The 13387-nt window shown below is 52.8% G+C and overlaps 1 protein-coding gene across 1 annotated transcript in view; it reads left to right on the top strand.

The window, feature by feature from the left end:
* Bmp1 (bone morphogenetic protein 1) overlaps positions 1–13387 on the top strand; it is a 38900-nt gene that overhangs the window by 10378 nt on the left and 15135 nt on the right. The window contains exons 6-11 of the mRNA XM_048801471.1: positions 983–1200; positions 1732–1847; positions 11121–11223; positions 12196–12312; positions 12577–12722; positions 12858–13053. Of these exons, the coding sequence (XP_048657428.1) occupies positions 983–1200; positions 1732–1847; positions 11121–11223; positions 12196–12312; positions 12577–12722; positions 12858–13053 (896 nt within the window). The remainder of the gene's footprint in view (positions 1–982; positions 1201–1731; positions 1848–11120; positions 11224–12195; positions 12313–12576; positions 12723–12857; positions 13054–13387) is intronic.

The raw sequence follows: 13387 nt of genomic DNA, 5'->3' as shown, positions 1-13387 counted from the left end.
GGGGTGGGTGATGGCCCAGCCCAGGCTCTTTGCCTGTCACTGAGCACACCTGGCTTCTACCCTGGACCACCCCCACCTCCAGCTCACAAGACACCCTCCTCACCCTGCCCTGGTTCCCAGAAGACACAGCCAGAGCCCCTGAGGGGTGGCCCTGCCTCCCATCATTGAGCGTGGGAAGTGACCCGTCCCTCCTCATGGGCCTTCCTGGACTGGCCTTTCCCAAGCCTGGCTCTTTCCTCATCCCCTATCCCTGTCCAGGGGTTGGCCCTTCCCCCCTCTTCTCAGAGCTCCTTCTAGACACACTTTTCCTGCCTCCAGACCTGAGGGAACCAAGGCCAGGGAGGAGTAGTGAGGTCACTCTGCCCTCCACACCCACAGACCCTCCGATATTCCCCCTCCCCTGCATCCCCACCCCCTGCTGCGATCTGCCCAGCTGGGTGTGAGTCAGGGGCCCTGGGGAGGCAGGGCTGCCTGCTCCTCCTTCCTTCTGCTCCCCCCACATGCAAACACCCGGGGTTCAGCTACCAGGAACTGGAGGACAGGGACACTGGTAGATTGGGAGTTGGTGGGACTGTCCCTGTGGTCTGGGCTGGCCACGGTGGAACCTGCCCTTGCCCTTTGGCCTCGCTCCAGGTGCTTTCAGACAACGCCCTGTCATCAGGGTGAAGCGTTGGCCCTGGTAGTGAATCAGGGGAAGTTCCCAGGGGCTGAATCAGCCTGAGGGGCCACCAAGGCAGGAGCTGGGTGGGGCTGCAGAGATGCCCAGAGGATGGATTAGGGCCTGCAGCTCTTCTGAGGCTGGGGCACCTGGAGGGTCCCCAGGGCATCATTGGACTGGGTCTCTGACCTCCCAAAGCATACCAGTTCCTGTGGTATGGCTGCCACGGGGCAGGGTGGCTGCTGGTCAGTGGGCAGCTTAATGACAGGGTGAGACATCTCCACCCGTCCCTGACCCTGCCGAGGAATGTCTGGGCTCTGGCAGGGTCGTGACCTGTGGGGGCACACTGGCGAGCCACCTCTCCTTCCTCACCTACCTTCCAGTGGATTCCCACTCACACTCTTCATTTCCTCCCAGGGGTATCTTCCTGGACACCATCGTTCCCAAGTACGAGGTGAATGGGGTGAAGCCTCCCATTGGCCAAAGGACCCGGCTCAGCAAGGGGGACATCGCCCAGGCCCGCAAGCTCTACAAGTGCCCAGGTCAGAGCAGGGAAGGGACAGGCCAGGTGGGTGGAGGGAAGGGCCTGGGGCCACCAAGAAGGTCGCAGCTGTAAGTGTTAGAGGAGGGTGTTGGGAGAGGTATGTGGAGGTTGTGCCAGGTCTCACTCAAGGAACCGAACTGGATCAGGTGGTATGGGAAGCTGAGCCACATCCTGGGGCTGGCAGAGGAGGGGAGGGTCAGGGGCTCAGGACTGGGGGCCAGGGAGAGGGAGGAGTAGACAGTAGGAGTAGAAAAGGGGGAGAACAAGCCACTCCGGGGGAGTGAGGAGGAACCGAGGCCCACCACAGGAGCTTGACCTTAACTCTGGAGCGCAGCAGTGGGCCCTGGGAGGTAGGATGGTGTGTGCCCATGCGAGGAGGAGGGTGGATTTTAAAGGGACAGGACCAGCCCCCCTCGTCAGCCCTTCCTCTCTCCCCCAAAGGATGCCGGGGCTCAGGGGGGGGTGAGCCAGAAGGCAGGGGAACTCGGCGCCTGCAGCCCGCTGTGCAGTCATTTCCTTTCCTTGACAGCCTGTGGAGAGACCCTACAAGACAGCACAGGCAACTTCTCTTCCCCTGAGTACCCCAACGGCTACTCGGCCCACATGCACTGCGTCTGGCGCATCTCAGTCACGCCCGGGGAGAAGGTAACCCAGGACCCTGGGAGTGGGAGAGCATTTCCTCTGAGGAGCCTCAGCCCAGGGATTTCTCCCATGTGGGGTCAGTGTGGACGCCGGTGACCACAAGTCCCACGGGGCACAGAATGAGGAGGGGCTTCTGCCCATTGGCAGCCCTCCTCCCCCCTCAGGGACCTAGTCGGCACCCCTTTCCAGATGGCCTTGCTGTGAGCATCTGCTGTGCAGGGCCGCTGGACTACCCATCTCTTCCTGAGTGCTTTCCTAGGTGCTTGTCACCTGGTCCCTTGCCATTCTTTCAGCCACCCTGTGTCTTCATTTCACAGACAGGCAATGAGGTGCAGGGAGGTTAAGTAAACTTGCCCCAGGTCGCGCAGTTGACAAGGAGTGAGGTGGGATTTGAACCCTTGGCGGGACTGGGTTCCATCCCAGCCTTGTCCTTGATAGACTGGGTGGCCTTGGATGAACTGCCCTCGTCGGAGGCTCTCATCTGCCTCGTCAGGGCTTGGGCCAGGGGCTCCTAAGGGCCCTTGCAGTTCTGATGAGCTGTGGTTCGGGAAGAGTTAAGGGCCCAGGCAAAGGCCTCCCACAGCATGCTCCCTGGTACTGGGACCCGACAGACTTGGCCCCAGGGATCTGACTTTGTGACCCTGGGTCTCTCTCTCTTTTTCTCCTCTGCCTGTCACCTGTGTATCATTCCTGATCCAAAGAGGACGCTCGGCCTCTGTCCCTCTTACCTGGGGGTGAGCCTGGTTCTCACAGTTGCTACCTTTGTGGGGCTGGCTGGGGTAGACTGTGGCTGCCTCAGCCATCCTCCTGCAGGAAGTCTGCCCTTCCTGCGGCTTACGCAGGCAAGCAAGGCGGACACCGAGTGGCCAAGGCGCCCCAGAGACCAGTGCAGCGTCCTCTGCAGGGTCCACTAGCCTGGTTTGAATTCCTGAGGTGATGAGGGGCTCACTACTTCTCAGAATATTCTATCCATTCTCTAGCCAGCTCTTAATAAAGAGGGGAACCATTGTCCCTGAAATCTCCCAGTACTTTCCTCCAGAGCAATTCATTGTAACTTATCTTCCTGTTTCGCAGTCAGCCCTCCCAGTCTGGGAGGCCACTCTCCTGCCTCCTCACCCATGCATGGACTTGTCACATGGAGTCTGGATTTCTCAGCACTCCTGGACCCACCGTGTCCTTCAGAGTCTAAATGCTCCCAAGAGTGAGCTACAAGATTTACTCTCCTTGTCTGCAGTGTGGAGTCCCACCACCCAGCAGGTGGCTGTGCCTCTTACCTGTGCCTTGGCTCCTTTGACAAGCAGGTCTTCACGTCCTCTTCCTGCTCTCTGATCAAAATGTCAAACAGGACACAAACCAAAGCAGATCCCAGATCTACCTCAAACTGACATGGATCCATTCACTTGCAATGACTTGTGACAATGTCATGACTTAACATCATTACCTGTTGACGGGGACGTGTCTCCTGAGACCTCCCCTTTGTCATCTCTCTGTCCCTGGCACAGGAAGTGGTTAATAAGCGCCGAGTACCTAAGCTGGACTGTCTTAGCAGCTGACAGCCCTGCTCTGCCAGTTGGTAAAACCCCTTTGAAAAGGGAGAGAAATGCGTTTGCTGGGCCCCGCCGTCAAGTTCTTCTTTTCTAAATGGTCACAGAGCATCTGTTTCGTTGGGGACTGACATTCAGCTCAGTGGTTTATAATTCCCGGAATCCACTCCTAACCCCCTCCCAACACTCCCAACACACCCACACCCCACTTGAAGATGGGGAAAGCTCCTGCTCCGAGTTCTCAAGATTACACACGCTGATCACATCTGCAAGTTATTTGAGTGTCTTCTGATGTCATTTGTGAGCCTAGGGACAAATGCAGTGAGAGAGGTGGTCACTGACTCTTGTTCTGATGCATTATTGAACAGTTTCTTCTTCCTCTGTGAATGATGCTGAGGTTTAGTTTTTGCAATCTGAAGATCCTTCTCACGTGGGACATACTTTTATTGAGAACTGAGTAATTTTGTCTTCTCTCTGCGTTGGCATTTGGCCATCTTTCCTCAAAAGGGAATGTTCTTCTCATTCCAAATCTCACTTAAAATTGCAATCCTTTCTGCTATTTCCAACTGACCGAACCTGGCTTCCTTCTTCCCTCTGCCAAGGGTCTTCACTACTCCAGCCTTTGGAAATATCACCTGCAAATCATAATAATAACAAAAAACAACAAACAATTATTGAGCATATGTTCAGTTCTTTTTTTTTTCTCCCCCTACTGGAGATTAAACCCAGGGGTGTTTTACCACTGAGCTACATCCCCAGCTCTTTTTATTATTATTATTTTTAAGACAGGGTCTCACTAAGTTGCTTAGGGGCTTGCTAATTTGCTGAGGTTGGCCTCAAACTTGTGATCCTCCTGCCTCAGCCTTCCGAATTGCTAGCATTCCAGGCATACTTCATCATGCCAGCATGTGTTAAATTGTTTACATGTGTTGACTTTTAATTAATACAACAGTGTTATAGACCTAGTTGTCCCTGTTTTGGGTATGAGAGAATGGATTTGGAAGATTTAGTAGCTGGCCCAAGATCACACAGAACCTAGATGATGACACATGAATCCGAGATCCCGTATGGTATGTTGCTCTAAAACCCTGTGGTATTTCAATGATTCCTTTGGTGCTCTTCAGCTAATGTGTGCCTGGTAGTCTGGCACTGGGCCAGACACCAGAGACGTTCAGATGTCAGAGACAGTCCAGGCCCCAAGAAGCATGGAGTCAGGTAGGGGATTGCTTTCTATCCTGCTCAGGAGTCTGGCTTAGTCAGCAGGGTGAGGCGGCTTGGCCAGGATCAGCTTCCTTCCCTGTTGTCCCTGGATGCATGTGCCCCAGCTCTCTAGTGAACACCTGGCCCTGCCCCAGGAGCCTGTCTGTGCTGCTGGGCCATTCCCTCTGTAATTCCCAGAAGACCCTCACCAGTTCTCAAAAGCCTGTGTGGAACACCAGGGGAAGTGAGCTCAGGATAAAAATTCCATATTGACCAATGCTTTGTTGTAGAAATGCATCGAATAGAAAGCAGTCTAGCTGTGAGTGAACCCAGGCTAGCATCATGGGGACCTTGACATTGAAGGCTGGTGGGCTAGAATAATAATGGCCCCCCTTTTTTTTTCCTTTGCTGTTATCCTTCTCCTTTTGCATCCCACTTAAAAACTGCACTGTTTTAGGGCTGTAGCTGTAGCTCAGTGGTAGAGCGTTTGCCTTGCATGTGTGAGGCACTGGGTTCAATCCTCAGTACCATATGAAAATAAATAAATAAAGATATTGTGTGCATCTACAACTAAAAAACAATATATTTTTTTTAATTGCACTGTTTTAAACTGGCTATGCCCCGTCTTTGTTATTATAACAATGACGTGGCAGGCAAAGTCCTGGGCGTCTTACACACACCACCTCGCTATTCCCCAAAATTTTAAGAGCTGGGTGCTGTCATCGCTCCTGGGTAGATGAGGGAATTGGGGCTCATAGTACTTGGGGAACCTGCCCAGGTTTACTCAGGTAGCAGTGGTGCCACTGGCACTTAGTTCTGCACTACCTGACTCCAAAGTCTGATCTTTCATCAGTGAACTTTCAGTAGAGCCACCTGCTCTAGTGGTGGACTTTGACATCTATTTTGGCTGCTGGGAGGTTGTTTTTCATTTGCTGCCCAGTATTGAGCTTATTGCCAGAGTTTGAATGACAGGTGGATCTTATACAATTGTGCACATCACGAGTATGCCAGACATGGGAAAGAGCCTTCTTTTAGGATCCCCCAAGTCTCTGCGCACAAACCATTAGCAGCTGAGCCAAGGACCCACAGCGGTTCCCAGGCAACAAAGCAGAGGAGGAGAGTGTTTTAAGGATCTCATGGTCAGCAGGCAAACAGTGCAGGGAAGCCAAGAAGATAAGAACTGCAAATGTCTTTTGGAGCTGGCAGCATCCCCCGCCTGCCTTCAGAAGTCCCTCCTGTTCTTCAGGGTCCAACCCAAATTCCTCCTCCTTTCCCATTGCCCAGCCAGGCAGAAGCGACGCCTCCCTCTTCGGCAAAGCCTTTGCTTTTTGGGTGCTGGAGGGCATGGGGCTCTGAGGACTAAGGGAAGTTGGACACTTGTTCTCAGCACAGTTGCTGAGCAGACTTGACCAGCAGACCCCGGGAGGCCACATGGGAAATGGTGCAGGGTAGAAGTTTAAGAACCAGAGTGTCTGGGTTTGATTTCCTGGCTGTGCGATCTTGGAGAAGTTGCTCAACCTCCCTGTGCCTCTGTTTCCCCACCTCTACAGTGAGCCTCCTGCAGGTATCCCCTTCACAGGGTTCAAATGAGGATTCAACAAATTAGTCTAGCTCAAGCACTTAGAGTAGTAAGTAGCCCATGGTGAGAATTCAGCGGATGTTAGTGTCTTTTCTGTATTCCTGTGTGTTAAACAAGGAAGCCCTAGGCAGCTGCCCTAGGTGCTACTTGCCTGTCTCTATGTCCAGGGTTCTCAACGGACCCAGTTGAAATAACAATAGATCTTAAGCCAACTCAACTCTAATAGTGGAGTTCACGCTTATTGGCTACATAATTGTGCCAGACCCTGCTGGAAACTTTCATATGAATCTAATTCCCCTAAGTCCTGTGAGGCAGGTCCTATAATCATAACCCTCTTAAAAGAAGGAAGCCGAGTGCCGGGAGTTCAGGGGCCTGCCTGAGGTTGCATGGCGAGGCCACGTTGAAGCCCGCAAGTGGCCGAGGGTTGACATGGCTACCAGCACAGGGGACCTGTGCTGAGCAGCGAGGCCTTCTGTCAGTCCTTCCCGGGCACCCAGCAGGGGTGAGGAGACCTTTGCAGTCATGGGTGGCCTGGGAGCCCCTGTACCCGTATCATTTGATCTTCCAGCTCCCCAGGGAGCCAGCGTGACCACCTCCATCCTTTACACAAACATGCTGAGGCTCTAGGACGCCGAGCCACAGGCCCACAGTCACCAGGCAGGAAGTGGTGGAGCTGGCCAGGTTTTCTTTGGCAAAGGAACGTTCCCCTGCCACCAGGGCACAGCTGTTTCCGCGTGACAGAAGTCAGTACAACTCTTAATTAGACACCTCTGGTCTCAATATAGCTGTCGCCGGGCCTCCCTGGAGGATGCTGCTGACCACCCGTGCAGGTCTCTCCTCCTGAGAGGGTGACCTGGGGCTCCTCCTGTGCCTTAGGAGGTCTTGGGTGGGCCCTCTGGGCTCTGTGGCCAGGCGTGGTTTCTTCAGATCTCATCCTCCCTGGACAGGGCCAGGCCTGCTTTTGAGAAGGAAGGAAAAACAGATGCTCACAGCTGTGCTGGGTACACAGTGAGGAATCCTCCGGTCAGCTGCTGCCATCTTTTCTGGATTCCTAGGTGTTCAATGAGGGACCCCCGTCCTCTTCCCCAGCACCCACGTGTCTCGCTCTGCCTCTAGGGTTCTCCTCTGAACCACTTCAGATATCAAAATACCTTCAGCAAACTCAGCTCGAGTAGCAAAGTTCACGTGTATTGACAGCTCTCGGGAGCCAGACCTGCCGGGAAATGTGCACACGTTCAGTTCCCAGGCACCCGGCGGCAGGTCCTGAGGGGCCACGGGCAGGAGTGGCAAAGGGTGTCCGTTTGGGAGCCAGGGTGCCCTCACTCAGCCCTGCGCATTCCTTTTTCCATCCAGCATCTCTTTTAGATATTTTTGTCATTCGTTAGATACAAAAATAACACATGCATGCTGTGAAATCTTGAGCAGTCTAGAAATACATACGTAAAACAGTAAATATTCTCCCTTTGATCCTCCTCTGAATCTCACTCCTCGGGGGTGACTAAGCATTGGGAGCACTGGTGTGTCCTCACAGACCCTCCTAGGTGTGTGTGTGTCTGTGTACCCACACCCATACCCCCCCACACACACCCATACATACACACACACGCGCACACACAGTCTTCTGCACCTTGCCTCGAGTTTAACTGTCACTCACGTCCTGGTTCCGTGTCTGCTCTCAGGGACTAGCCCATTCATTCTCATGAAGCCCTGACATCCACCGTCTTCATTTCCCTTCAGTTAATTTTTCAGTCACCTGCCTGCAGGCCTCTACTGATGGATGTTTGGTTTCTTTTTCAAGTTTCCATTATTACCAAGAATACTTCAGTAAATACCTTTATACTTCCATCTTTTTACATTTAGGCATGTCCTTACGTAGAGTAGGTTCTTAAAAGCAAAATTCCATTTGAGGAATATTTATTGAAGTCCGTAGTTAAACAGATGAAGTCCTGGCCTTCTGCTTTAGCAAACTCAAAGGAGACTCAGACAAAAGCAGATAAGTAAGTCACTGTGCAGGAGGGAATCAGCAGGGGGAGGAAGGAGAGGGTGGGGAACACTGACTGATGTGGGTGGTCAGGGAAGGCTTCATTCTCCTCTGATGGGTTGTGGTAGAAACCTGCAGGAAGTGAAAAAGCATGTAACAGGCAGCTGGGAAGCACTTCCAGGAAGCAAATACAAAGGTCCTTAGGTAGCTGTGGTGTATTTGAGGGTGGGTGAAGTCAACTAAGAATGCAAGGAGAAGAGTGGAGGGAGGTGGGGGTCAGAGACATAAAGGGAGATAAATGGTCCTTTGGATTTAACTCTGGGTTATGTGCATTAAAGGATTTCAAGTGGGAGAGATGTGGTCAGGTTTACATCATAAAAGCTCTGCTCTGATTGATGCTGTTGAAGGCAAGGTACTGAATAAGGACTTTATTTCAGAAAAAAAGATGATACTGAGGCTGGTGATTCCTCCCTAGAATGAAGAGGAGAAGCCAGGCACCTATCATTCTAACTGCTTGGAGGCTGAGGCAGGAAGATCACAATTTCCAGGCCAGTGTGGGCAACTTGGCCAGACCCTTCTCAAAATAGAAAGGGCTGGGGATGTGGCTCAGTGGTAGAGCATCCCTGGGTTCAAGCCCCAGTACCAAAAAAAAGGGAGAAGAGAGGCAGAGTGTGGGAGTGTGCCTGGCCGCAGCTGGTGGTCTGGAATCCCAGCTGGCCTGGCTGCGTGTCTCTCCAGCTACATGAGGCCTTCAGGGTACAAGACTGAGGAGGCAGCAGGCCGGAGGGAACCAGGCTGTGGGCTTCAGTGAGTACGGTGAGGAGGAGTAACAGGAGTGAGGCTGAATGTAAGGAGGTACTGACGGGCTGGACCAGGCTTGGGTTGGAGGACTGCAGTGCCAGCCCTCTGCTGCCTCCTCTGTGGTCACGTTTGGTCATTTTCTAAAGAGATCACAGGTTGCCTCGTGAGGTGCTGTCTGGCTCCATAGCAAGGGCTAGAAAGGACTTGCAGATTCAGTGTTTGAAAATGCTGGGACTCAGGACAACCCGTGACGCTCATGATCATCAAGAGTGATATTTAGTTCCCTTTCTAAAACATGACCTCACCCAGGTCTAGCTCAGGGATCCATAATTCATAACAGGCCTGCCAAATGTATGTAAACTGATACATGAAAAAGTAGTAACTTAAGAAAGAAAAGAAAAAGGAGAAACTAAGAACTAAGGTCGGCGAGGAGAGAAGGGACAGGTGGAGTTGCGAACAGGGAAAGTGCCCGGCCAGTGGGTGCAGGGTCCCTAGGTGGCAGGTAGGAGAGTTGGGGGAGTGGATGGAGAGGAGGGCTGGGTGGGATCAGCGCTTAATGATGGTGCTGGGCCCTGGGGCAAGGCCTCTGGGATATGGCCCAGGAGGGATAAAGAGAGGGTGGAGAGAACTTCAGGGAACTGAGAGATGGAGGTGGAAGGATCATTAAGGTGGGTGTTAAAACTACCCAGCATGTGACAAGGCCATGGGAAAGTGCCCAGGGGCCAGAAGCTCTTCCTTGACCCTGATACAGCAAGTGCCAGGACCTGCCTGGAAGTCATTTTCATCCTGGCCTCCCCTGTATGCATCTTTTTTGGGGGGAGTTGGATACCAGGGATTGAACCCAGGAGTACTTAACCACTGAGCCACATCCCCAGCCCTTTTTATTACTTTTTTAGAGACAAGGTCTCCTTGAATTGCTTAGGTCCTCTCTAAGTTGCTGAGGCTGGCTTTGAACTCATAATCCTCCTGCCTCAGCCTCCTGAGCCGCTGGGATTACAAGCCTGCGCCACCACGTCTGACTCACTGTCTGCATCTTAACTTTCTAATAAGGCGGAGGGGAGGCCTCCTGTCCCCTTTATCAGGGAAGCTCACTAACACAGAATAGAAGGGCCCCTCAGGCCCTCAAGTGTCCACTGCACAGGTCTTGTAGGTCCTAAGGAACGCCCTGAGTCCCTGCTCCTGAGAACTCTGACTGCACAGCAGGCTCGGGGCTCACTCTGGATGCTACCAAGGAAGTGGTTTCCCTCCTGGGACAAGGGCTAACTGCTCTCCAGTGCTTACTGAGCATCTATTTGCTAAGAAGCTACAGCGGGGAAACTTAGGACAGTGCCTGTCCCAGGGAGTGCCATAGCAACTTCAGGCTCTTATCCCTGTTTTGCACACCAACTGGCTGAGGCCCAGGGAGGTTGGGAGTAATGCAGGGCTGAGGCCCAAATCTCAGGGAGCTGGATCCTCTTAGGTATATCTGGTCCCTTTCTATCCTAAGCTCCCAAGGGCAGGGATATATCTGAAGGGGAGGATTCAGATCTAGTATTTCCTGCAGCAGTTAACACACCCGGAATTAGTAAATATGTGCTGACTGGTGACTCAGCCGACTCTCCTGCCTCTCCCCTCTGGCCCCTTGTTCCCATCTCAGACACCCTTCTGCCCTCACACCACCCTGGGCCTGTCCTGATGAACACAGGGGCTCTTGACCATTGAGCCACATCTAAATAAAATCTGTATTTTATTTAGAGACAGGGTCTCCCTGAGTTGCTTAGTGCTTGCTAAGTTGCTGAGACTGGCTTTGGACTCTCGATCCTCCTACCTCAGCCTCAGGAGCCTCTGGGATTTCAGGCACGCACCCTGCTCCCGGCCTATTCTGTCTTAAAGATGTTGCAGTTGATCCTGACCCTAAGGAGAGCCGAGTTAGCTATCTAGACCCCGACATGAGGGGACAGTGCAACAGAACTCCTGGTCTCATGCAAGCATTTGGTAATGGGGACAAAGGGCGTGCATTTTCAGTGGAGACTGACACGGGCTGTCTGGGAAGAATACTGACCATAAATGGCAGGTGGTTAACTCTTCCTTAGTGACCCATGTGGTTTGAGGTGGGCAGTGGTCACGCAGCAGGCCTGGGAGGCCAGAGCAGATGGGGAGCAGTGTAACGCTTCCTCCCCTGCTTCTCCTAGATCATCCTGAACTTCACCTCCATGGACCTGTACCGCAGCCGCCTGTGCTGGTATGACTATGTGGAGGTCCGCGACGGCTTCTGGAGGAAGGCGCCCCTCCGAGGTAAAGCCCAGTGCACAGCAGCCTCCTCAGCCACCGGTTCCCCCTAGAACTGCTCACATCATGCTGTCTTCATCCTCCTCCAGGCCCCTCGNTTTTTTTTTTTTTTTTTTTTTTTTTTTGAGATTACAGGCATGCACCACCATGCCCAGCTAATACCTCTATTTTTTATTTTATTTATTTATATACGGTGCTGAGGATTGAACTCAGTGCCTCACACTTGTGAGACAAGTGCTGTACCACTGAGCCACGACCCCAGCTCTACCACAGTCTTGTTAGCTCTCTCTGTTTTTCCCCAGTGTTGGTGTTTGAATAGTTCTCATTAGTCACACAAAGCAGCTGTCATTACAACACTTCCTCCGTAGCTATGTTAGGTCTCCAAGATTGCAATTTCTTTCTCATAACTGACATTCCTAGGTCAGCACCCTCTGTCCCTTGCCGAAAGTTGGGAAACACCCAGTCTTATTAGGAACACACAATTGGCCAACCTCATCCCTTATGTTGACATTTGGGTTTTATATCAGCAGAAGTGTTTCTGACTCAGTCCATAGATTCTAGGATTTGTTTGGGGTGCTGGGGCACCCCCTGCCTTTGATCCAGTGCCTGTAAGAGCATATCATAATGTGCAGAGGAAGCGATGTCCCTTTCTTGATTGTTACTTCTTTTCATGGAGACCAGGCAAGGCAACATAAGTGGTGAGAGTAATATGCTTTTTAAAAAGGACCATAGTTCCCACGTGGTCAGGTATTAGGAGGACCAGACCCCCAGAAGCAGACTCACATCCTGTCTGAGGTATTTCTGGGTGTTCAAAGCTAAGCTTCACCTTGGACAAGCCATGAGTCATCCAGCAGCTCTGTGGTCCTTGTGTGGTAGGATGGTTGCTGATAAGGACAGAGCCCTGAGCCTCCCAGAGGGGTGGGGCTTCTTGGAGACGGGTGTTGGGGCTCAGGAGTCCTCTGTCCATGCTGTCGGCAGGCCGGTTCTGTGGGGGCAAACTCCCGGAGCCCATCGTCTCCACGGATAGCCGCCTCTGGGTGGAGTTTCGCAGCAGCAGCAACTGGGTTGGAAAGGGCTTCTTTGCCGTCTATGAAGGTACTAGGGGTGGGGGGAGCTATGGGTTCCCTGGGCACCCTAGAACCATTTCTTCCTGGCACCTGAGGGTACAGTTATGGATCTCCCTGGGAGAAAGCAGAGGGTGGGGTTGTTGGGGCAGGCTGTGGGGTCAGGTGACACCGGGGGTATCACCGGGGTCGGGAAGCTGGGGGCGTGGGAAGGGCTGGAGGGGTAGGAAGGGGCTCCCAGGCAGGGCAGAGTGTGTGACTCACCACCTGTCCCCCTCACCCTGTATCCCCAAAGCCATCTGTGGGGGTGATGTGAAAAAGGACAATGGCCATATCCAGTCCCCCAATTACCCAGACGACTACCGGCCCAGCAAAGTCTGCATCTGGCGGATCCAGGTGTCCGAGGGCTTCCATGTGGGCCTCACATTCCAGTCCTTTGAGGTAGGCCACAGACCGTGTGGTCTGACCCGTGAATCCTGTGTTGGCGCCTGGGACAGCCCACCTGTCTGCAGGCTCCCAGGGGCTGGGGCCCTGGCAGCCAAGACCCCTCTTGCTGATGGAGCCCCTGACCCCTAGATTGAGCGCCACGACAGCTGTGCCTATGACTATCTGGAGGTGCGCGACGGGCACAGTGAGAGCAGCACCCTCATCGGGCGCTACTGTGGCTACGAGAAGCCCGACGACATCAAGAGCACATCCAGCCGCCTGTGGCTCAAGTTCGTCTCTGATGGATCCATTAACAAGGCTGGCTTTGCAGTTAACTTTTTCAAAGGTGACTTTTCCTCCTCTGCCCCATGTCCCTCCTGTGGCCAAGCCACCTCCTCATTCCTTCTTCACTCACCATTTGACATGAAGACCACCAGCAATGCAAATGCCAGGAAGATGCTGGGCACCCTCTTTTTTTTGGCATTGTGGATTGAACCCAGGAGCACTCTCCCATTGAGTGACATCCCTGGTCCTTTTTATTTATTTTATTTTATTTTATTTTTGGCAGGGGGAAGTTCTAGAGATTTGTAACCCAGGAGCAAACGGAGCCACCAAGCCACATTCCTAGCCCTTTTTATTTTTTATTTTGAGACAGGTTCTCACTAAGTTGCTTAGGACCT

This window comes from Marmota marmota, unplaced genomic scaffold, assembly GCF_001458135.2.
Source record: "Marmota marmota marmota unplaced genomic scaffold, marMar, whole genome shotgun sequence".
Classification (NCBI taxonomy): Eukaryota; Metazoa; Chordata; class Mammalia; order Rodentia; family Sciuridae; genus Marmota; species Marmota marmota.
The sequence above is the reverse complement of the archived record's forward strand: the minus strand, read 5'-3'. Positions and strand labels throughout refer to the sequence as shown.